A 24242-nucleotide genomic window follows, 5' to 3' on the forward strand; every position below is an offset into this window, starting at 1 on the left:
TTACTCTTAAGCATTTAACTTTCATTTCATAACCTCCACTCCCTTTTTCCATCTCTTCTTCACTTTTCATCCTTAATTTTCTACATATCACCCAACACTTCTTTTAATCGTACTTTGTACTCATTGGATATAAATTCCACTGATTGAAAGTGGAAAGGAGCTAATGTTGTGCTAACTACAAAAGTTAGTAATCCAAACGACTTTGGGCAATTACTTTTAATTTCTTTATTACCAACTCTTTCTAAAGTTTTAGGAAAAATTATTGAAACCCATATTTTCGAATATTTAAATAGCTTAGTGCCTGAAAAACATATACGGCGTTATAAACTATAACGGCGTTATTGGTTTGATGATATCCTTAAGGGTCTGAACGAAAGTTTCATAAATGTATTGGTTGGATTATACTAAGGCGTTTGATATGGTAAATCATGAAATCTATTTTACACTATTTTGGTGTTAGTGAGGGATCCATCAAATTGATTACTTCGTTTCTTCCTAATAGAACACAACAGGTTTCTGTGGATATTATAGTATCTGGCAGCCTTGATGTGATTGCAGGTGTACCTTAGGGGAGTTTGCTCTATATGTTATATACCTCGCAGTTCTTTAAATCGTTAAAATACTGTAACCTTATTTACGCAGACGATACTCATTTCCAAGCAGCCACTAAGCATATGCTAAAAATGAATCCAGCAAAATCGGTTGCATTAGTATTCTGTAGTGAAGGCATAAGAAATAATGTTTTTGAAAACCTTAACATAGAACCTAATTCTAATTTATTACCAATAAAAAGCTCTGCTAAAAATATTTAGGCTTGATTATTGACAGCAAAATGAGGTATAAAGTACATGTAACGTAGAAATTATCTAAATCAAGATACAAAACAAATGTGATAATGATAATATCTATGGATTCTGTTTGGGCTTTTCGGATATTCAAAGAATACAAAAGTTTACAAGACTTATATTTGGAATACGGCATAGAGAGCGAATTTCCTAAAAACAGAAAAAAATAAATTGGCTTAATATGCGAAACAGAAAAATTCTACACTCGTTATGTTTTTTGTTTCAAATTTTTAAAATACAAAATGCTACCTTACTTGGCGAATAAAATTGTTTATAGAACAGATGTACACAATATAAATATACGTAGAAAACATACTGTAACCACTCCTATTCTAAGTATCTAAGAAACGAATTACTTTGCAGTTAGTAGTGTTAATAGATACTTATTGGTTTTAAATCTGCATATATTCCAATACTAAAGGTTACCCCAAAGATTCCTGCAGATGGACTGATGATTCCTGTGACCAATAAATTTATTGCCTGTCAGTGATAATATTATAGAGATAATTGTATGCCAGCAATTGAGACAATACTTTGAACAACATAAACTGTTATACATATATTAGTTAGTCAGGGTTTAGGAATAATCACTTTTGTGAATCTGCTTTTCAGTATGTGTGTGGGACAGGGCGAAAAGACATTAACGAAGACAAATTAGTTATTAGTATCTTTGTGGATCTTCAACGTGCTTTTGAGACAATAGATCGTAATATTTTCCTTAAAAATCTTATGGTGTGTGTAATAGAGCTTTGGGCTGGATTAAAAATTACCTGGATAAGAGGTATAATAGAGTATGTATAGGACAAAAGTTTTAAAATAAAATAGAAAGTATTATAGGCGTACCACAAGGTAGTGTTCTTGGACCGCTGTTATTCGTTATTTATATAAGCGATATCTATATTTGCAGACGATGCAGTAATTTGTGTGTCAGGTAAAAATTACAGAGAAGCCACAATTATTTTAAATTTGGAATTGAATATTTTATATCAGTGGCTTTATAAAAATAAATTAAAACTAAACGAATCAAAGACAAAGTGTATGCAATACACTGTACTGTGTATGTAGTGTAAGGTACCAAAACAAATTGTAAAAAATTCAAGGTTTAAATATTGAAATTAATAAATCAAAAATTCAAGTTGTCAGTAAAATAAAATATTTAGGAGTACTCTTAGATCAACAATTAAATTTCCATGGTCATGTAAATTATATTTGTAATTTACAAGAAGATTGCCAAGAAAGTTGGGTTTTTTAGGAGAATTTCTAGCTACTTGTCTCAATGGACTAAAATGTTAGTATACAATACAATTATTTTGCCGCACTTTAATTACTTATATCTTGTTACTTATAAATAAATCAATTACAACTTCACCAAAATAAAGTAATGGGAATTGTTCTTAATTGTAATAAATATACACCTATCAATGAATGCTTCAAATATTAAACTAGCTTCCTGTGAAGCATATTCTTAAGGCAATTTTAATTTTAATTTATAAAATAGAGCACGGATTTAAGCCATCATATCTGCGACATTTTTTGGAGAAAAGATCCAACTTTCAACAATATAAGGTCAAGAAATGATTATCATATTTCAAGAGTTAGATCAACTTTCTTGCAGAAATCATTGTTTTTTGAAGGGTTGCAAGTTTTTAACTCTCTTCCATTAGAAATCGAAAACGCAAGTAATGTAAGGCTATTTAATAAGAATTTTAAAAATCATTATTTAGAAATAGCGTTATGTGATGGACAGCTTATGTATTAATATAGGTTTTACTTATTTTTCATACTACTAAATTTAGCAAATTGAATTATTTATGTAATTCTGATATTCCTTTCTCATCTTCTTTCCTCACGCTTAATGCTTCAATCCCTATAATTTTTATCCTAATTAGAGTAAGTTGAGTCCTATAGATAGGCTGTTTATTATTATTATTATTATTATATGTGAAAATTAAGTCACTTAAGATTTACGATAATATATTATTTTAAATATATTGAAAAAATATGTACAGCTTATAAAAATCGCCTAGTTACAGCATTATCTTTATCCAACCTTATTTTTCACCTTTAATCCCAAACTCTCATCAACAGGGGGATATCTATCAATAAACTCGAAATTTAGCAAAGCTCGTGGCAACGCATCCGGATGTGCCTTTTTGTTCCTAATTATTTTCAATTCTGGTGCCACCCCATACAGTTGAATCGAGTATTTTTTTAACGCCAACTGGTTAATTGGATTAAAAGCGGCACACCGGACACCGTCGACGTAATAAATTTTCACGTCGACGTTTTCGGGTACTAAACACCCCGAGTCAAAACATCGTTCTAATTTCGCTAGCGCGACGTTACCCAAGTCGTTACCCCATATGTAGAGCACGCGCATCTGGGTTGATTTTTTTAGACTGTCGAACAGGTCGGCTAGACCTTAAAAAAGATATCTATTAGGAAAATTGCATACACAAAACGGGAATTAAGTTAAAATACCTTGATCTCCGATTTTATTGTTTTGTAAATCCAGAAGTCGTATACGGGAAAACGGCAAATGTATGCTAAGGGCTTTGGCACCGCGAGTGGTAATGCCGTTTGAAGCGATTCTTAGAGCCGTAAGTTTGGGTCTTGTTCGTAACCTAAATATTGTAATTAGCAAAATCGGAATAGTCTTAAATACGTTTATAATTAATAAAACCCAAAAGCCTTTGAATGGTAAATATAAAAAGAACAGCTATCTTCATGTAAAGAACATTGAATTAGGTAACTCTAAGCATCTTTTATTTTGGGTAATCTATCCTAAAATGTATACATCACGATCCCTAGTTGAGAAGGAGACCCGTGTTATTTTGTAACGTTGTATTCCTTTTCTACTTTTCTATTATATTATCTTTTACATTATAAAATTACTATTAAAGTTCTTGGGATGACAATATTTTAGTCCTAAGGACCTTTCAAGCATTGCTGCAAGTCGAACACTTCGATATTTGTAATTTAAAAAAAAAATCTATTTAAACTTCCGAAATCATAAAAATATAAATAGATTTAACATATATTTTTGTCAGGTATAAATACTTAAAGTAAGTCTAGGTACATATCTCAATCTTGCTATTTGTTCTCTATTAAAATGATTGCAACAAAGGTAAACAATCTTATTAAAAATATTTACACTCTTACTTCTAAAATAATTTGCTTGTAAACTAATTCTTGAATCCAGCCGATATATAATCTCTTTCTAGTTTTAAGGCCCCACCCTAGAAGTAAAAATTTGTTTTTGCAATTAGATAGCTACCGATAAGCCTTCATACTTGGCTCTCATCTTTTGTTTGAAAAACTAATGCACTATAAATAAAAACTAATACGGATGTTCCCTAAAGAATCGCATAAAACTTTGCCTTGTACTGACATATTTGATATTCCATGGAACTATGATGGTTTAAGTTAATGCCTATCACGATCCATTATAAAGGTAAGTAAATATTTATTGCGGTATAATAGACTTTAGTGGTAAATTATGTCATTAATCAAATTAACCAGTTTGTAACTTATCTTCATAATCTATTGAATGGACAAGTCAATTAAACCAAAACGTTTCAATGTTTACTTACCATTGAGTTAATATTTCTACGCCATGATTACCAATTCTATTAGCAGCTAAATCCAGCAGACTTAAATTGGTATGTACTCGTAACCCGCCCAATAACATCTCCATATCATGTCCTACAAAACTCGGATTAAAGCATCAGTTTTGCCATGTACCAACCTAACATTTACCATCAAATTCACATTTTTGAGCCCTTAAAACCTCCAGAGAAGTGTTCAGTTTTAAAAGAATACCTAAATCATCAGCCAAAGTGCTATCGTCGTATTTTGAATAATAAGAGTTCGGAACTATTCTTGACATATTTAAAGATTTTAATAAACTCTTTTCTATCACCATTAGTAGGCATTCGACGCTTTCAAGAGTTAAGTCGGTTTCTCCTATGTCAAGGGTTTCAAGGGTACGGAAATTTTCTATTAGACGACCAATATAACGCGCGCCCTCTGGTCCTAGTTTATTCCCAAGCTAGAACATCTTATATTATTTATCATATAATATTTAGCAAGAATGAGGAATACTGCATGGAAATATTTTTTTTTTATTTTTATAAACTACAATTTGCCCTACTACTTACCAGTCTGATCATTTTAAGTTTTAAATGCTTCAAAGAAGACAAATAAGCTAATCCGTTTGGTCCTAAGTCACAGTGTAACAGATTTAAATATTGCAAGTTTGCACCTTTTGGATGTGCAAAGTACTCTTTAGCAAGTATTGTAATACCTTCATCACCAATGTTATTGTAGCAAAGGTCTAGTGAAATTATTTCTTCATGTTTTTTCAAAAAATCTGCCAGAGGATACATGTCATCTTGGGTTAGTCTTCTTCCTTCGTGAATGAAATGGATTTCGTAGAAATATATGTTTATATTTTATTAAAATACATACCGAATCTCTGAAAAAGTTCTTTGCCTTTCAGCCTTAAATGTTTAGTCCCATCAGAATTTTTTTCACAAAATAAAAGGAAGAACAGATCATCAACTTTCTTCTTTGTCATTTTTATTAATGTAAAATAAAAAGCTCACTTTTTATAAATTAAAATATGAAGAATTGTAAAAAATTGTTGTATAACATTGACACATAAATCAATTAATAAGCATGTTCAGATAATCCAACAAAAAACAGTAAATAGCAAATAAATTACGTAACCTTAAGACATAACATTACTAAAATAAATTATATGTTGGAATGAACAAATGACCTGGAAGATCATTTCTATAACATAATTTGATATTTTAAAGACTTTTTAACTCTAGATATCAACAATCGTCCGTCATAACTCAAAGAAGCAAATATCCAAGGATCTGAAGGAGACCACTCAGCACAATACACACTATCTTCATGGTCACACCATTGCAACGGACCATCCAACAACGGCTTTTTTGTCTCTCCCTTTGCATCTTCTGTGGCACAAATATCTATGCTATTTTCACTACTAACACTAGCAGCACTAGAGAGTAAAACCCTAGAATCGGAGCTTGCAGTCAATAGGAGCTGATCATGGTAGTGGTTAAATCTCACTGACCAGACCCAATGCGAGTGGTCGTGTTTTGCATATACTGGAGCGTTAGGTTGGCGAAAATCCCAGATTTTCACGAAAGTATCATCTCCGCACGTAGCCACATAGTATTGCTTGTTCATGTTAAAATCAAGATCGCGAATAAGTTGTTGATGTGCACCATCAATCTGCCAGGCAATGTCCCCAGTTCGAATGTCATAAGTTTTTAAGTGGGTCTCTGTAGCAGTTGAGAATTGGTTGGAATTTTGATGAGGGTACCATTTACCTGTGGTGAATTTTGGGCTGTGCTTACCTGAAATGTTAACATTCTGAATCAGACACTTAGTTTAGTGTGTAATTTTGTAGTAGATATCAATTTTATTCTATTTTTAGACATTTCCTAAGATACAAATAAAGGTACTATTGTGGCATTGGTCACAAACTGGATAAGTAGTTTTGCCATGACCCTACTTGCCATCTTCACACTCTATATTACTGTTTTATTAAAATTTGTAGTTTTTCCTTCAATGAACATTTACTACATGAAATATAAGAGCTTCTCTTTTCTTTCAATTGACATATATTGTATTGAAAAGTCCATTTTGGAAGGAGACTGAACGATTAAAAATGAACATACTTTCAGCTGAAACTCTTTTCTCCATAAAATAAAATGTCAATCTTCTTTCAAAAGTGATGCATTTCAATCAGATAGCTCATCATTATTGGACTTAACACTTTGTTTAGCTAATACAAATGATGAAAAATATGAATATTAAAAATGTTTTGAAAAATTTACATAAATAATAACTTTACACCCAATTTTAATTTATGCAATTCTTGACTAACATATGTAGATGAAACTTCAATAAACAAGCATAGATCAATTACTTTCAGTTTAGTTGGTAGAATTATGGAGAAGTGTCTTAAAAGGAACACAACTACACTTCTTAGAAAAAAAAAATTACAAATCCATTTACTTTCAGTTGCTGTTAGACTTACAGTCAAATGAGAGTCACAAGAACGCAGACCAAGAAAAAATGATGGTAGGAGTCTTTTTAAGCCTTAGGAAATGCTGAAAACCTGTGGCACATTATGGTGTTTCAAATACTCTTATACAGTTGTATTCAATCAATTCAATCAATTTGAGGTGTCGCATGGTAGATACAGTTCTGTGAACTGTATTGTTCAAAATTTACAAAAATGAATTAATACCACTATTTAATAATGGAGAGAATTAAGAGTCTAAGAAACTAAATTCAAAAAGTCAAGAATATCTTATAGTCATCTGGTTTATAAATTTGGTGTTTGTATTCATATACATGTAAAATAAGTGAATTGATTGTTTTAGAGGAGTATTTAGTATAATAAAATGTATAATCAAGTTCTTAACAGACAAAAAGTTCTTCCCAAAGTGAAATGTTTTTTAGAAAAAAATTCAAATACTGCTGGTTAGGGTTGTTGTGGCCTCAATGAGTATTGCAATAATGGTTTTTTTCTTATTGTTTGCATATTTACGCAACAATCTGAATTTAAATAAATTTTAGTGTAATCAAAAAAGCACTTAGCATACCTAGTGCATTTCGCAAAGAAATGACTGACTACATGCTAATGTTCTACAGCCATTTTCAAGTAAATGACTTTCTTGATATTACTTTTGCATTTGATTTTTAATACACAAAAGGAATTATTATATTCTGATATTATAGTTGCATTTTACATGTCTCCTGTATTCTCTTTAATATATCCTAATTTCTACTGTGATTTAGAAATAAAAAGCAAATATTACCATCCAGTTGAAATGTTTTTATTGCTTTTCCATCTTGTTCAGCTACATCCCACAAAACTACATTATTATCAATAACAGAAGCTACTATAGAAGGATCACTTGGATGAAATTCGGTAGTCTTTATTTCAGTACCATAACTTTCAGTATGAAACTTAGTAAGAACCTCCAAATTTTCAATATTATCAGGGTTTTCGGATTCAGGAAGCTTTAAAATGGATGTTTTAAAGCTGCATCCATTATCACTATTTACAACATTATAACAGGTTGCTACCTTTGACGCGTCTAACGGACTAGTAGTTATTTTCCAAATTTCACCCTCAGAGTGGTGAAAAACTGTCGTTTTTACTGTGGAAATTTCTTCATTGAACTCCACTAAATGTATTTGATTATTGGATTGTTTTAGTGATTGGGTGCCAATGAGAAACCGGATTTTTTCGGCTTCTGCTAATTGAGGAGCTAACGCTCTTGCTTGAAATTCTAACCCATAAATTACAGAATTTTCGCTGCTCATTTTGAATTGGGTTGGACCAGCTAGTACCCAAAATTCAATTTTTTCCCAAGAAAAACAAAAACAAATTATTCCTATTTATTTTGTGGTTGAGGTTATGGAAACTGTCTTCTTCTTCTTATAACCCACCAATGGTGGGCCACCGATGGTCTAAGCGACTGAGGCTATTCTGACCAGTTTTTTCGGTTGGGGTTTGCACTTCACTGAGAAACTTCTTTAGCTTTAAAACTTGTTTTATTTGCTTGCTCCCTTCCAAATCGACATGTGAAGATCTTTCCAGGAGACTTTCTATTTTTATTCTCGCTATATAGGGTCGGGTTGAGTTAAGTAGGTTTTTTTGTTTCGGGGCACAGCCGTACTAAAGTTACCTCTCCAGACTGGTGGAAACTGTCTTATATTATCAATCTGTCAATTATATATGTATTGGATGTGTGAAGCTAGCGTCAGTTTGGTTGTCATCAATTGGATCGAGAACGCAGCATATGACGTTTGCACTTTGTCACCAACAAATTTATAGTCCGTGCCCGGTGATATTTCATCATTATTGAATGAGTACTATTCGCCCGAAATTCCCAATTTTTTGTCCAGATATTAACAACTACATAACCATCATTTTTGCCTATGTGTTTATGTGAATGGAGTCCATAGTAACTTATATTAAAATTAGCCCTTATGATTTTTTGTCTAGTGCTTATGAGTGATATAATCACTTGTAAGATAATATACTCCGGATATATACTCCGGATGTATCTCCTTTGTTGAAAACACTTGGAAAGCGCTTAATGATATACGGCGAATCTGTTGTATGACATATAAAGTTTTTAAAATCTATGTATATAATGATATATGATAAGAAAAAATATAACACGGTATATATCACCATATCTCTCTAGATATGGCATACGGATATTGCAATACGATATACGTGTGAACTTCTATGATTGCAGGTGTCAGAGTCATTGCGATCCACGTTAAAAAAGGAAAAAAAATATTAATAGATCGCGTCTCCACAAAGATTTTACTCATCTGTGGTCAAAGCACGTACCAGGATGATGCCTTTTATTTTTATCTTAAACGTGAAATGATGTAAATCGCAACGGCTTATTGTTATTAAGTTATTACTGAAAAGACATGATGTTTTTTATTGCCTCATTTCTCTGCTTTAACTCAATTGATGGAAAGTCAGGTTATAATAGCATGACATGAAAAGAAAGGTCTCAGTTGCAATACACAATCTTGGATTGATTTAAAACAATCAATTTTTTTAAAGCGATAGGTGGTTCAATAAATGCGAAATTAAAATATGCGCGGAAAAAGATATACGGCTTTCTGTTCTAAAGACTACAATCTAGTTTACTAAATTTTTAGGCAACCGAAACTTTAGGAGTTTTAGGGGTAAAAATAACAATATACGAGCTTTAGGAACAATAAAATAAATATATGCGAACATATTAAGAGGATTCCATCAAATTTTGGTCATTTTTGAGGTGTTCATATTCAAAACGAATTAATTTCCCTTCTGGGACAGAAAATAAGTATTAAAATTGTATCTATGGTAAAGGCTACTAAATAGTTACTGCTTTAGCGACTGCCTTAACCTATCATAAAAACCATATGGTACTTCCCCAAAGATTTTCTGGTTAAATGGAATTGGCACAATCAAACAATTTTCTCGCGCAACTCTTCTAAACTTGTTGGCCTACCAAATTTGTGTTTGTAAATGGTCTGCTTAAGTTAACCTCAAAAATAAAAGCGCTTTAGGGACAAGTCTGAATATCAGGTCTTCGGGATATATCTCCAGAGTTTTGGAATATATATTTGGTTCATAGCCAGTTCCTCTCCAACAATTCTCTTGATCGTATTGAATCCACTTCTAGGGTACTCCGAGCCATTTCTTCCAGTCGTTCTTGATCCTAAATAATTTCGATAGACAATTCTTGCACTTTAGTGTGGAAATCACATCTAAAATTGTTTTTCGCAAGGAATCGGTCTGATTTTCAAATGCAATTGAAATCAAATCTCTACAGTGTACTGCCGAATTTCCTAAACTATTTAATAATTTGAATTCTTTTGGAAAGAATATAAACAGCTAGGAAACGGTGTTGCCATTAATTTGGACAAAGCGTACTTTTCAATTCTCCAACTTGTATAAATCACATTACAAAAGTCCCTTTGTTTCTTTTTCTTTAACCGATTCCAAGCGATCTATCGGTTTTAACCGCGGTTAAGCCCTTGGTTCACCTTGAACAGTCCCTTTATAACATAACCAATCGTGTCCGCTTGGACGTGTTTGGTTGAAGTAACTTCGTAATTTGTTAGCTGTCACTATCATAATTTTGTTTATTTTTAAATACCCCAGACGCCAGTAATATTATATGTAATTAGTTTTTAAACATAAATATCAAAAAAAACTTATTAGTCATAATAAATGTTGTGTCATGTTTAAAAAAGAAATAATTTGTTTGTTTATATTTTTTCCCGCACCCATTTCAATATCGTTGACATTTGACTTTTAGAAAACACCGGACGTGGTTAATTGCTGTTCCAAATTGATGACGTATAAATAGGGCTAATTGGTGACGTCACGTATCTCCAAGTCCAAGCGGTTATAGTTATAACCGCTTGGACGTGTTTGGTTAATACCATTTAGGAACGGTAATTACCGATAGACCGCTTGGAATCGATTTTTGTCTATCAACTCTAGAATCTCAGGACGTTCAACGAATACGTTTGAGGCTGACATTTCTGCTTATTACTGGTTACATAAGCGCAAGAGAGACAGAACGTGCGACAGAGCGACTGGTGGGAAAACGTTCGTACACAGCACAGCAGGCGTTGAACATCCTGAGATTCTAGGCTTCATAACTTTGTCTAAGCTGTCATATGTCATCAAATGCCAATGTTGTCTTTATTGACAATTCTCTGGACCCACCCACCTGACCTATCTAATATCTTTACGTATAAATGTTTGTTTTTCCTAGTTTTCATTTTTATTATACAATGATAAGAAATTGAAGTGAAAAATGCCTTGCACCAAATGTAGCTCAGACTTTACTCTTTTCAATTGGAAAATTAAGTGCGGAGAATGCGAAAACAAATATTGTAACAAGTGTTTAAAACGCAAAGAAGGGGTATTGTTTTGCGAAGTGTGTCTGGTTTTAATTAAACGGCCCCCCGATCGTGTAAAACTTATGGAATTGAAGGTAAAAGACCTAAGAACCTATTTAAACAAAAACGACATTTCTACCTATGGCTTAGTTGAAAAAAATGAGTTGGTAGATTTGTTTTGTAATAAGTACATTCCTGAAAAGCAACATAAGGGAGTTGATAAACTTACAGCTAACTTCGGAGATCCTCTCAAACCCATAAACGGCTTTTTTAATAATTTAGAATCAGTCATAACTGAATCTCGACCTGGGGCTCGCCCTAGTACAGTTTACGCTACTGCCCCTCCAACAAGAGTGCCTGAAAATCAATCTGTGCCTGATAGTCCTCAGCAGAGTGCTGGTGCTTCAGCTTCTTCTGCACCCACTGGGGGATCGACACATTCAGCTCCTAGAGTAGTTCCTGAAGAAAGACCTACCACATCACAATTTACAGAGCAATTTACTGATTTTACTCCAGATTCCAGCCCTCTACCACAAAGATATCCTCGTCTAGATGATTTTAAAAGTGTGGAAGAGTTAAGTGAGCTGAGCCCTAAACTACTAAAGATTTTATTGAGGATTAATAGAGTGGAATATAGAGGGTGTATTGAGAAAGGTATGTGGGTGTGTATATGCTTATTTTAAATTCAGGTCAAATTGATGTTTTGATGCAGGGTTTATGCAACTTCATAGTGGTAACTTATGATTTTTTTTAATGGCTATCTTTAAAAATGTTTATGACTATTTTGAGCTGTCAAGCTCTATTAAAGCAATTTGTTTGAAACACATTATTTATATAACCATCAAATAAACTAAAAATCCAAAATTATACACATATTGTCACAAAGCAAAACAAATAAACCTTGTGATCAGCTATTATGTCCATACAGAGATTGGCATTGAGGTGCAGTTTAATTTTTTGCATAAACATTGAAATTTGTCAACTTGATAAGTTATCCATTATGATTATACAATATAACTTATAAAAACTATGTTAGAGTACTGAATTCCAAGATAAAAATCATGACTATGTATTAATAAAAGCTGTGTAAACCTGACATGAGTGTTCAAGTCAAAGTTACACTTATATTAACTCCAAATCCTGATAGACTTTTACTGAAACTCCAACTTCAAAGTAATGAAATTTATTTAGGTATTAACCCTTAGATTTGTCAGAACTTTGCATAAAAAATAACTCAAAATATGTTCTCCCCTTCTCTCTCTTTCCAACATATCAGTTTAAAAATATTGCAGCTTATGTGTAAATAGTTAACATTAGTAGGCTAGGGAGGAAAATAAAAGAATTCTTAAGATTACTAGGAATAAGCATTATGTCTTCCATGCACTTGTAGAACACATAAAAAATAAATAGCATTGTAGTTTTTTCCTCTACATAGTAACACATGACAATGCAGAAACTACACATATAAAAGGAAAGTGAAAAAGATCCTTTTTATCATATAAATTCAACTTAAGCAATTACTAACTGAGTCACTACTCCAGAGTTAGAGTTACTGAAGTTATCTTATTTCAAGAGAAACTCAATCTCAGCGAACTTGCTTGTCATGCAAACAATGACATTATTGTCAAGTATAACATTTTGAAAGTACCACTACACTTCTTTTAATAATACATTCCTAAATATTGTTCACCAATTAATATTGTTTTAACCCATGATTTTTACAATAGCAGTATTACTTCAAATTAAACCTTTTTATTTATTAACAGGTGAACTACTAGAAAGAGCCGAGGCTCTCTGGCTTGACAATAATAAAAACAAAGACCTTCCAGACGATGTACCCATAGATGAGATCTGCAAACTTTGTATGGATGCACCTTTAGACTGTGTTTTATTAGAATGTGGTCACATTGCAACTTGTATTGAATGTGGTAAAAAGTTGGCAGAATGTCCTATCTGTCGAAAGTATGTAGTGAGAGTAGTTAGAACATTCAAGGCATAAAATTGTATAAATAATGCAGGTGTTTTAAAACAGAGCAAAGTATTTTTTCAAGAATTAATTTATTGTCTTTTTTATTTGTAATTTTAATGTGAATTTTATATTGTTATATTTCAAATCAATAACTTTTAGATAATGATGTCCTGCAAAGTTATCTTAATACATTTTCTTGTTCAAAACTAACTATTTGTTAAGGATTTAAAATGAATTCTTTGTGATGAAAAATTTTTTGGTGATAGATACACATATTTATGTCCTTATTGTTAGGAAAATATAGGCATTGATAATGTTGTTTCCTTAGACTTATTTTTTTTGTCTTTAAGACCCAATTTATTTTGTTCGTGTTTCTATTTAATATTATTAAGTCTCAATAAATTTTTATATGATTTTAGTGCATGTAGTCTTATCCCTAAAAGTTCCAACATTTTCCTTGGGCAGCTCTTAATGATGACCCTTATGAAATGTTTGTTATGTTATTTAAAATAAAATTTGTGTAATACATAATAAGAATATGTTTCATTTTAGCACCATCGTCATCTAATTTTCGATTTTCTTATAGCTTATAGCAGAGAATGTAGGTTTTTAAATTCTTCAATCATATGTTTCATAGTATAAAGGACCAATTTGTAGGTATACCTTGCATATTTGGACTTTTTATTATAGGGAGAAATTTTGTAAAAATGCATATATTCAGATGCTATTCATTAAGTCCAAACTAAAAAAGAAAGTGAAAAAAGTATGCCTTAGTTAAATAGGTTAGAAAAAACATTTTACAGTAAAACATGTTTATTTCCTGGCATATATATTTTAAAAAATTCGTTGAATTAAAAAACAACAAAAATATACGGAACGAACAAAAATAGAGTACAATCAAATGTTAATCTAAAAAAAATTACATTTTGCTCTATTTATCTTACAAAATATGTTCTCTTATCTATGTGTCTTTTTAATTTTTAAACGACAGGTTAAAATATAAATATATTATGTTATCTCTAGAACATACAATATTATTTACAAAAATCGACCATTATATCACACATTTATTTAAGGCTTTAATTTAATAAAACTTTAGTGGAATCCGAGCATGAATAAAGAGAGAAATAAATCAATATGTATATTATCAATATGTGTCAAATGGACAATTGACTTATTGATTATGACTTATAATCATTTGGTATCTTTACTGTCTATTAGTTGTTACTAAATTTCGTAAACTAAAATCGATCGGAAATAGAACTCAGTTGAAAAACATCAGGAAAAGTGACATTCAACAATAAGTCATTTGACAATTACCTATTCAACCTTGATAATTAATGAGTTAATTAAAATTGTTTTATAATAAATTGTTCTACTAAACTACCCAACGTCCCGCTGAATAATTTTTGGTCTCATGATGTCTTTAAGAAATATTTAAAAGTAAAGATCTTATTTTTACACGGGTTTGATAAGTTTTTACAATGTTCTCGAAACGCTTTTGGATTCGTTCATTAATATTCTACTGTGGCCAATTTAGAATATTTAATAAACACTTCGGAAACATTTTGTGTCGTATTATATTTAAAAAATTTAAATATTTATTTAATATCCTTGAGACAGACTTCGCATCTATTGAAATATTTGCTCTTCGGTAACCTAAATGAAGTTGATTTGTCCTTTATTCACCATCAGTACTTGTGTAGTTAGTATTAAGAGTGAGTTAAGAAATATAAAATTAATTCCTCTTTATAAGAGATCTTTTATTTTATCATTTTGCTTATATGCATTAGGCCTGGGAGGCTTTGAATATATTGTGCTAATTAATATATCGGACATAATTGTGCAGTTCCGGTAATAAGTAATTAAAATTTAATTAATTTCCTATTTTAAATGTAATTTCATTCATACTGTTATAAAAAAGCAACGTGAAAAATAAATAAGACTGTTACCACAGATGTAAATAGCTCCGCACGGAGCTATTTACATATGTGCTTTACTTCATATTCACATAACATTAACTTATTACAAACTATTTCACCCTATACATTTTTTAGCCATATATTCAACATTTTGTATGGACTTAAACCTAAATTGGTACAACATGATTATATTTATATATAGTAAACAAAAATATAGATATGTATAAATATACCATTTATTTTAAGATAATTTGTTGTGATTACGCACAATTTCCTTCAACTATGTTTGAAACATAAACATTTTAGGCTGATGATCATAATCCTTTTATATACACAAAAAGTTTAAACACGTATTTGCTATATATATATATGAAAATATGACCACAATATGTTTATTTAAATTGTGTTTTAATTGTCAAAATTATTGCGGCACAAAAGATTAGGTATTTTTAAATCGTGGCAATAATCGCTTGAAATTAATTTTCGAATGATAATAAGAAAGGTTTGTTTCAACTCGCGTTTGATAAAATTAAAGTAATTATCTTATTCCAGAAATAATATAGATTAAAATCTAAAATGAAAAAATACTTAAGTTTTGGCCTAAAAAGTACCTATACTTAATACGTATTTACTTATAGATTCCTATATGTGTCAATTATAATAAGCGGTTTACGATGATGACTCAATAACATATACCGAATACGCAGTATTGACAAAATTTGGCAAAAACATGGCAAGTTAAAGGCAGTTAAATTTTTTTCCAAAATTGATTTAGTAATTTTAAGAATTTAGGTGTCTTTTATCTTACAAAATCGGATGTTTGAAATTTGTATAGATACATTTTTTCTTACATATTAGTTAAGTATTTTTTACATTTGAATATACAGTAAAATTTATGTTTTCCTAAATTCTTGACTCACTTAAAAAAATATGACCTTGACATTATAATTTTTCACGCAAAAAATCAACACTAAACTTTGTCGTGAGAAACTAAAGGAAAATTATTTCTTACCAATACCAACTCTCGAAAAGAGGCTTAATAAATACAAATAATTTAGTTTTGATCTTTGACAAAACTCATTTTATATCTTGCCATATTGGGCTTATTTACATCGGCGAAATAAAATGCTCTAAAGGATTAAGTTATCAGTTGTAATTCAAAAAAACAATATCTTAGTGATGGGTGAGCATTTTTGAGATCAAGACTTCTTTTTGATTTCGTTTCTAAAGTTTTTGTTAATAACCTCTATTGACTATTTTTCACTTCATTCTAGGGGTCTAAATACACGCATCTTTTTAAATAAGATAATTGTTCCAGACAATTCCAATAAAAATCTGCGTTTTTAATATTATGAGAAAATCTATAAATCTAAAATCTAAAATCTTTCATTTAGGAAGTTAAATCATTCTTACATTCAAGCAGTAAAAGCTATATTTTATTCTTTATAGACATCTAAAGCAAATTATATATTTCTTATTGAATTTTTTTGGTTTAGAAAAAAATTTGCTGTTCACTTTTAGTTATTGAAACTAATTTTAAATTTCCCTTTTTTATTTATTTTTCTAAATTTTCTATAATTATTATAACCCATGATTTTTTTATTGTAGACAGTTATTTTTTAACTTCATTTAGATTCGTAGCTAAAGGAAATAAATACACACTGATTTCAGCTTATTGTTATTTTTATATGTTTCTTTCAGGCTAAAAAAGGAACTTAGCTATTTTATCATTCCTTCACAAATACTAATTGTTCACTGAATTCACAACTAAAAAAAATGTTTGAACTCCTTTTTAAATATTATAATTAAATATTATTCTTTATCAGTTTAAACATTAATTATTATTTTAGTTAAGTTTAGTCATTATAATATTCATCAAGCAAATTTATCAAATTACCTTTGATAAATAGAACTGAACTAACTGTAATGTATAAACTATATTTTAAATTTTTGTTCCAAATAATTTTGTGTATTACTTAATTCTATTAATATTATAAAATTTAAATTTACGTAGCCTTCCCTTCCCCCTGTTTCTTCCGATTGTTTTATCAATCAATTAGTCAATTGCTTCCAAATGATACTAAAATAGCGGTAAAGTCGTTCTTTCTTTTTTGCACCAACCAAAAATTACTTACAAAAAAACACATGTATATTATATCATATTTTTAGGCTTATTTTAACAATAAGCGCAAAATATTCCCCTATAAACACCTATACTAACATATAAAAACAACGATTATTATTACGGTTTTCTTTTGCATAAATAATAAACATGAAAAAGCACCCATAATTTTGCGTTAAAAAAATCCAAGTGATGTCCGTATTATTTACATAGTTTTATGCCTTGCGTAAGTAGAAAAATCCTCTTTTCTCATGTCGTAGGATCTCAGTCGTTTCCGTACAGTTGCTGGAACTCTTAAGTTATCCGATATGTCTTTTGATGGATCACCTTCTTTGTCAGTTCTAACAAAAAAACAATTTACTAACCATATTTTAATTGTTAAAATAAGCAAAACAAACCTGCTTTCAACTCTGCTTAATCTTTGTTTAAGTTTAGCTTGGCTAGCAGTGAATTCAGCCATTAGCCGAGCAACCCTGCTCTGGATATTTTCCATGGTGGACTCCAATTTTTTTATGCTATCTTCCATGGAGTGCTGGGTCTCCTTTGCTCTTTTGAAAATATCCTCGTCTAACAGACCGTCTTTACGTAGAAGTTGGCATCCGCGTTCTATTAGGGTTGCTTTAGCCTGAAATCAGAAATTTAGTGTTTAATATATTTGTTTGTAATAAAAAGAAAAAGTTTATAAACGAGAGATTTCTAATTTTGTAGGAACGCGTAAAGATAATGCGTAAAAGCAACGAGTACTGTGATAACCGTACATGAAAACAAACCGTACATGTTGGATTCTTCACGCCAAAGAAAATAATACGTTGTTTGTTTTTGTTTTATGAATGTGTATACGATAATATTTTTTTCGAGTACTGACGATGAATTCATAGGGATCGAAACGTCATCAAACTAAATATAATTATTCTAATTTATCGCCGAATTTGCCAAGTTGCATGTTCTAGAACTTGAAGCATGTATTTCAAAATTAGTTCTACATTAAAGGCGGGCATTGCGGTTCGTTAGTTACCTGCCGTGCAGTCGAGAGGTCTTTGATTGCAATTCCACCCTTGGCGTAATTCTTTTTATAGATTAGAGACATATGAACAAATAAGACTAAATGCTAAGTAGATCAGGGTCATTTAAGATATTATTAATACAACTATATCCACTGGGATTTATATAAAGAATAAAAAATTTAAGGGAAATTTCCGTGGTGTTTCCCAACTGTTTTTATAAACAGAATAGAAAGAAAGAACAATATTGAATTATTCAAAATTAATCTCCCTAGTATATATAAAATGTATGTATTGTCAATATGCGAACAAAATATACATGCAACATTCCTGAACCAGAACTTGTCCTTTAAGCTGAAACGGAGCCAAATTAAAGATAGTGTAACGATATTCTAAACGCCGAGAAACCTGATTCTCCGTCCATTCCAGAATCACACAAGTGGCACACCGCACGACGTCTCGAAGGTCAGCGGATCTTGTTGATCTGCACTGAACTGTCAGTTCAGTGCAGTAAAGTTCGGCGCGAGATTTAAATCAGATATAAATAGTTTTAAATAAATATAGGGAACATAAATATTCTAATAGTTGTAAGTGATCGTGTTTCAAAGTGTAAATGTGTTAATAAATTAGTTGACTATTTTTGAGTGTTTTAATTCACGCCTAACGAACGGGAAAAACTCTACAATATATACAGTGTACAGTGTGTATAAGCCAAATAGAATGAATTCCATAAAGCGTAAATAAAGTACTGGTTAGCAAAAATGCTCGGACACGTACAACTTAACAAAAAGAACACCTTGATGATTCTAGACATCTTTTATACATAATGTCCTATACTTATCTTAAATAAGCATTTCTGCTAGATTACTACCTCACTATCTCAGAGAAGACCTAATTGCAAGCGTTATTCGGCTTCGTAGGTTAGCTAAGTTAATCGATCCTTCCCTTCCTAACCACCGCGATTTGGAAATATTCGGTTGACATCAATTTAGTAATGGGGTGCTTCATCTTAATAAAACCATATTATATTCATTACAGCTTGAGGATTTCTTGGATCCGGATTTGAAGTTATCAAAGTTGACACTTTGTTAAATAATTATCGCCATTCCCTACTTTCCCTGAACCAGTAGCGACAATTTTGTCCATTACCTTGACATAGTCTGCTAAGGCCATGCGTTCTAAACATACTATTCTAATCCTAAAATATTATTAAAATTACAGCTGGCTTATTAGAAGCTTTTTATGTAAGTCCTCAAAATTATGTTTCAGTATGATATATTATTATACTTTGTATACTATACTGTTCAAATTTTTTCTTCATATTCCTTTACGAGCTTTTTCGTCCCTGCTTTATTTTATTAATGTTTGTTTCATGAAAACCAAATGAAAATTCAAATAATCTTTCTATATAGAATATTGAGCAAGCACCCCGCAGACACACTGTATAAATCTGTTCCACCTCAACGGAACTAAATCAGAATGCGATGTTCAATTAGATGCAATACTCAGGTTTAATTAGTTTGAACCGGAGGAAGAGGTTACAAATCAACGTCCTAAAATGTATTCCAGTCTACCTCCTATTCGAATACCCTCGCTCATTTTCGAGGCAAATCAAATCCGGGAGCCGTTGTTGTTTATTCACCACCGCAACAATTCGTTGTTGCGGTCGATTTGAGAAAAGCCATTTGTACATCTAACCAGTGACATCGATTATACCTTTGGGTTGAATTTAATAGGCAGCACGTGAAAGCTGTGGCGGAGACACCAAAATATAGTTTAGTTTAAAAATTACTTTTTAAAAGTTTCTTTTTATTTAACAATTTAAATTGCACGATTCAAAATGGTCAAATTATACAGTAAAGCTGCTCACAAAAAAATGTGTGGAATACATTAAACAATTGCAAAATTTAATCGTTAAAATCATGAAAATGGACTATGAATATCATATAAAGGACAGGACTATAAATGTCAACAAGATTAAGCAATATTTGTCATAAATTCTGAAGAAAATACCTTTGAACGTTTTTTCCCAGTGTTACTAATGAAATTTAAATGCATTGCAATGGCCACAATCAAAGTCGAATTTTGACGTTATTCCGAACAAAAGAAGATTTACTAAATTTAAAAAATTTCTTCATTCCCAAAGAAACTAGAAATATACAGGATATTTCGTAGTAAAATGGATATGACAATCTAAATAACTAAATCTAATAAACTAAACCTGTCTTTTTTTTTCTTAAAAAAATTTGTGACTTGAAACCAGCTATCTATATATATCAACTAATCAATATATATCAAAATTTCGAAAATTCATGTAAACTTTTGAAAACCGTATGAAAAACAGTAATTTCGGTATACAAAATATAGAACAACTAAAAATAATAACTTTAATTTAACAAAATAAAACAGTAGAAAGAAAATATATCTTATTGTTAAAATAAGTTTTTAACTAGTGGTGCTTCTAAAACCAAAAGAAGTAGTCACGCTAAAAGAAACAGTCGTTTAAATCAAATTGTCAAAATGTACGAAAAAAAAAAAATAAAAATAATAAAATTACATTTTATTTAAGCCTTTTTATAAAAATAATAATTCTTAGTTAGTCCAGTTGATGCCATCACTGTACATGCATATACTACTGGTACTATATTCTTTCAAGAAAATGCTGTATGAATTCTGGATGGAAAAGGGTTGGTAGAAAAATGTAATAATTAGTACCAAAAGTTATCTAACTATAAAAAGAGACAAAACTTATGTCAGACAACCTTAATAAGACATTTTATAAAAATTACAGAAATATGCACATAGATCTCAGGAATATCCTATAGTCATTTCTAGGATATTCAAGGAAAATAATTAAATATTTTTGAGATGTCTTTTCGAAATACTTACAGAATATCTTGAATAATCCTTAATTGTGTTCAATTCTATATCTTGTTAAGATACAATATTGATTTTTACAGTGATATACCATAAATTTTTTTTTAAATTCTATATTATTAATAAAAACTATTGAAAAATATACAATTTTTTAATATCTTTTTTTTCAATTTTTAATTTTTTTTCCTATTTAAAGCTAAAGGTGTTGTTCATTATTTTATTTTCTGATTATATTTAATTAAAACTTAAAAAAAACATTAAAATAATAAACAATTAAAAATAATAGGGACCGAACTAGAATTGTGCCCAGAAAGAGTTTAATTTCTTTATGTTTAGCGTTATTGTATACTATCACTTATTAATTTCTTGTTCAGCTTAAGTATAAAACACCCTAGATAATTATTCTAATTTCATTCCAAAATTCGCTAATTTAACTTGGTTCTTAACTCGCCATTACTAGTCAGGACCTAAAAACCTTTTAAAGTTCTGTAAAGTTTAGTAGCGAAATAACGCTACAAGAGCGTGACGAAAACTGATCCCCCATTTTAAGCTTCCTAAACTGGGAAATAACTTAATTTTAAACCCATGCGCCCTGTACGAGCAGGAATGTCTAATATTTAAGACCGTCAACGAATTTGCATTTTTGCAAGTTCACTTAGCAGTTTATGCCTTACTAAGTCATAGTCTTCGTAACTGAACTATGTCAAGAGTTTAGGTCAAAGAAATTTCTTTGTAGCTAACTTTTGAACTTTAAAGTTTATACTCTATAAATTATTATAAGATTCATAATTAACCCTATAATATATATTCAGGTGTTCACCTTACAATTGACCCTGTATTAAATTTTTGAAATTTATAAATAGGGAAATACAAGGAAAATGTAACAAAATAATTAATAGGAAATAAATAAGTGATAAATGTTTACCTAAAAGAAAATCATGAAAAGAAAACTAGAACTATTACCCGAATAACTTTTGTAACATTTACATTTATCTAATACTTCTTATCTCGAAGGGATATTACATCCTTATTCCATACATTATTTTCATCGATAACCATTATTTATCTCTTTCAGTATATATATTTTTTTTTCTATTTAAATTAAAATATGATACATTTTGAAATAGAATGATACACAATATAACTAAATACAATATTAGGAAATATAATTATTTATATTATTGCCAAAATATAAGTTCTTAATGTAATGAAATATATAATACGTGGAGTTTTTAATATTTCAATTCAATATTATATTGTTGTAGCTATGTAAATTTAATTCTAACCACATAAATTATTTTTAATAGGTTTAACACATGAAGCATATAAATGCGAAACTAGACATTTGACATTTTCTAAAAAATAAGATAAAGATGTATTACATAAGCAAAGGTTACTGGGAATTTGATTTTTAGCCTCAGGTGCATAAGTAGTAATTTTCAGACTTTTATTAATAATATAAAACTAGCTTCGGATTCAAAAGCAGACATTTGCCTTTTAGTCAATCAAAGTGCGACTTCGAAAATTTTTGTTTAGTGCATTGTCAGGCAGTAACAATTTCCTCAATAATTAAATTAAATGTTATTTAATTTAATATTTTAATACAACTCAAACAACTTAACGGTCTTCCAACATTTGCCCCAATTTCTCGGATATTACAGTTTAAACCAAAATAGCCTCCGGCATTATCACTTTATTTACCCAATATCCCCATCACCAAAGACACACAAAAACTATTAAATTAAAGTAAAATCAAAACTGACGAGGGATTTAAAACCGCAACACACGACCCCAAAAACCCCCAGACAAGCTAACAAAGCTAGAGAAATTGCTCTAGGCTCCGCTCAAAGAAATGTAATAAACAGCACGATATTTGGCCATTGACGATAAGGAAAAAAAGTCGGGACTTTCGTGAGACATTTGTTTGAAGGAAAATTGAATCTGGGATTATTTTCAATTTAAGTGTTGTCTAGAATTTACAAAAAAACGTGGGGTCAATGTATCTAAAAGATTAAAAAATAAGTGTCAATTAGGTGTTTTAAAGAAGAGTTGTTTGGAAAGATTAAGTGTAAAAATAAACTAGAGCATCTCAAAAACATTTTTCTTCCTAAATATAGAGTGCTGAAATAGTAAAAAATTCTGCTTTATCCTTCGAAAAATATTTCGTTTCAGAGTAACTGGACTTGACAAATAAAGTTATTTATTGACCTAGCATAGAGCATCATTTTTGAGAGCAAAAGTATGAATTCCTTAAAAACATGAATCAAATAAACAAAAATGCTTTAAGTACATTTTTATATAAGGATAAATCATTGCAAGATCTGATTATAGATAATTTATTATGACAGATAAAAGATCATTTTAACTTAAACTTATTTAAATTACGATTAATTAAATAAAACTGCTTTTCAGTATAATGCGCTTATTTCATTAAATAAGCGTGTTAATTTTGTAAACTTCAACGACTTTTATTGAAACTTATTTTTGTTTATTAATTCAAACAATAAAAATTTCGCGTTTTAATTTTCATAAAAATTAATTAAATATTTTTTTTTCAAACTTTAACATTTTATGTTTTGGAAACAAAACTAAATTCCGAAATTTTCTATGTTTTCTACTCTATTTGACTTAATTTATTTACTTTTAGATGTTTAACACCGTAGGTCGTGATTTTGTAGTAATTATATGCAAAAATTACCGTTCTAGCGGGCTTCCATACTTAATAGCCATGGACAAGGCTAAAACTAGTAGTCATAGAAATTTTAAATTAATTTTTGAAAACAAGCTAATGGTGAAGAAGTCTAGGGCCTTACGTGTCGAGAGAAAAGAAGTACATATTAAAATATACTAATATGAGACTTAATATTTTTAGCTTTGTTAAGTTTAGTTATATTATTAATTTTGGGTTGGTAATTTTTTTTTCACATGTTATTAATTTTACACCTATCAACTATCTTTTCTGGATTAATTATTTAAGCCCCACTATTAATTCTATGTACGCTTAAAGCAAAGAAATTTTTGATC

At 30.2% G+C, this 24242-nt stretch overlaps 4 protein-coding genes across 6 annotated transcripts in view; 1 reads left to right on the forward strand and 3 right to left on the reverse strand.

The window, feature by feature from the left end:
• Positions 1 to 2682: 2682 nt before the first annotated feature.
• LOC126739213 (leucine-rich repeat-containing protein 34-like) lies at positions 2683 to 5457 on the reverse strand. 2 transcript variants are annotated; one of them, XM_050444792.1, is made up of 7 exons: positions 5316 to 5457; positions 5006 to 5256; positions 4605 to 4896; positions 4439 to 4550; positions 3327 to 3469; positions 2908 to 3266; positions 2683 to 2712 (listed from the first exon to the last, which is right to left on the reverse strand). In XM_050444792.1, the coding sequence occupies exons 1-7, from the start codon at positions 5422 to 5424 to the stop codon at positions 2698 to 2700; spliced, it is 1281 nt and encodes a 426-aa protein (XP_050300749.1). In that variant the 5' UTR covers positions 5425 to 5457; the 3' UTR covers positions 2683 to 2697. The 2 variants fall into 2 exon arrangements, with proteins under 2 accessions (XP_050300749.1, XP_050300748.1); XM_050444791.1 differs by lacking the exon at positions 2683 to 2712 and having other exon boundaries at positions 2803 to 3266.
• On the reverse strand, positions 5410 to 8613 carry LOC126739214 (EARP-interacting protein homolog). The gene is made up of 2 exons (XM_050444793.1): positions 7712 to 8613; positions 5410 to 6238 (listed from the first exon to the last, which is right to left on the reverse strand). The coding sequence occupies exons 1-2, from the start codon at positions 8220 to 8222 to the stop codon at positions 5643 to 5645; spliced, it is 1107 nt and encodes a 368-aa protein (XP_050300750.1). The 5' UTR covers positions 8223 to 8613; the 3' UTR covers positions 5410 to 5642.
• Positions 8614 to 11130: 2517 nt separating this feature from the next.
• LOC126739307 (E3 ubiquitin-protein ligase RNF34) lies at positions 11131 to 13625 on the forward strand. Its single transcript, XM_050444934.1, has 2 exons — positions 11131 to 11981; positions 13094 to 13625. Exons 1-2 carry the CDS (start codon positions 11243 to 11245, stop codon positions 13324 to 13326), a joined length of 972 nt encoding a protein of 323 aa, XP_050300891.1. The 5' UTR covers positions 11131 to 11242; the 3' UTR covers positions 13327 to 13625.
• Positions 13626 to 17004: 3379 nt separating this feature from the next.
• LOC126739719 (cyclic nucleotide-gated cation channel subunit A) overlaps positions 17005 to 24242 on the reverse strand; it is an 84054-nt gene continuing 76816 nt past the window's right edge. For both annotated transcript variants that reach the window (XM_050445513.1, XM_050445514.1), the window contains 2 exons: positions 17739 to 17965; positions 17005 to 17681 (listed from right to left, as the gene is read on the reverse strand). In XM_050445513.1, the coding sequence (XP_050301470.1) occupies positions 17546 to 17681; positions 17739 to 17965 (363 nt within the window). In that variant the 3' untranslated portion in view covers positions 17005 to 17545. The remainder of the gene's footprint in view (positions 17682 to 17738; positions 17966 to 24242) is intronic.

The sequence above is a fragment of the Anthonomus grandis genome, chromosome 8 (assembly GCF_022605725.1).
Source record: "Anthonomus grandis grandis chromosome 8, icAntGran1.3, whole genome shotgun sequence".
Lineage (NCBI taxonomy): Eukaryota > Metazoa > Arthropoda > Insecta > Coleoptera > Curculionidae > Anthonomus > Anthonomus grandis.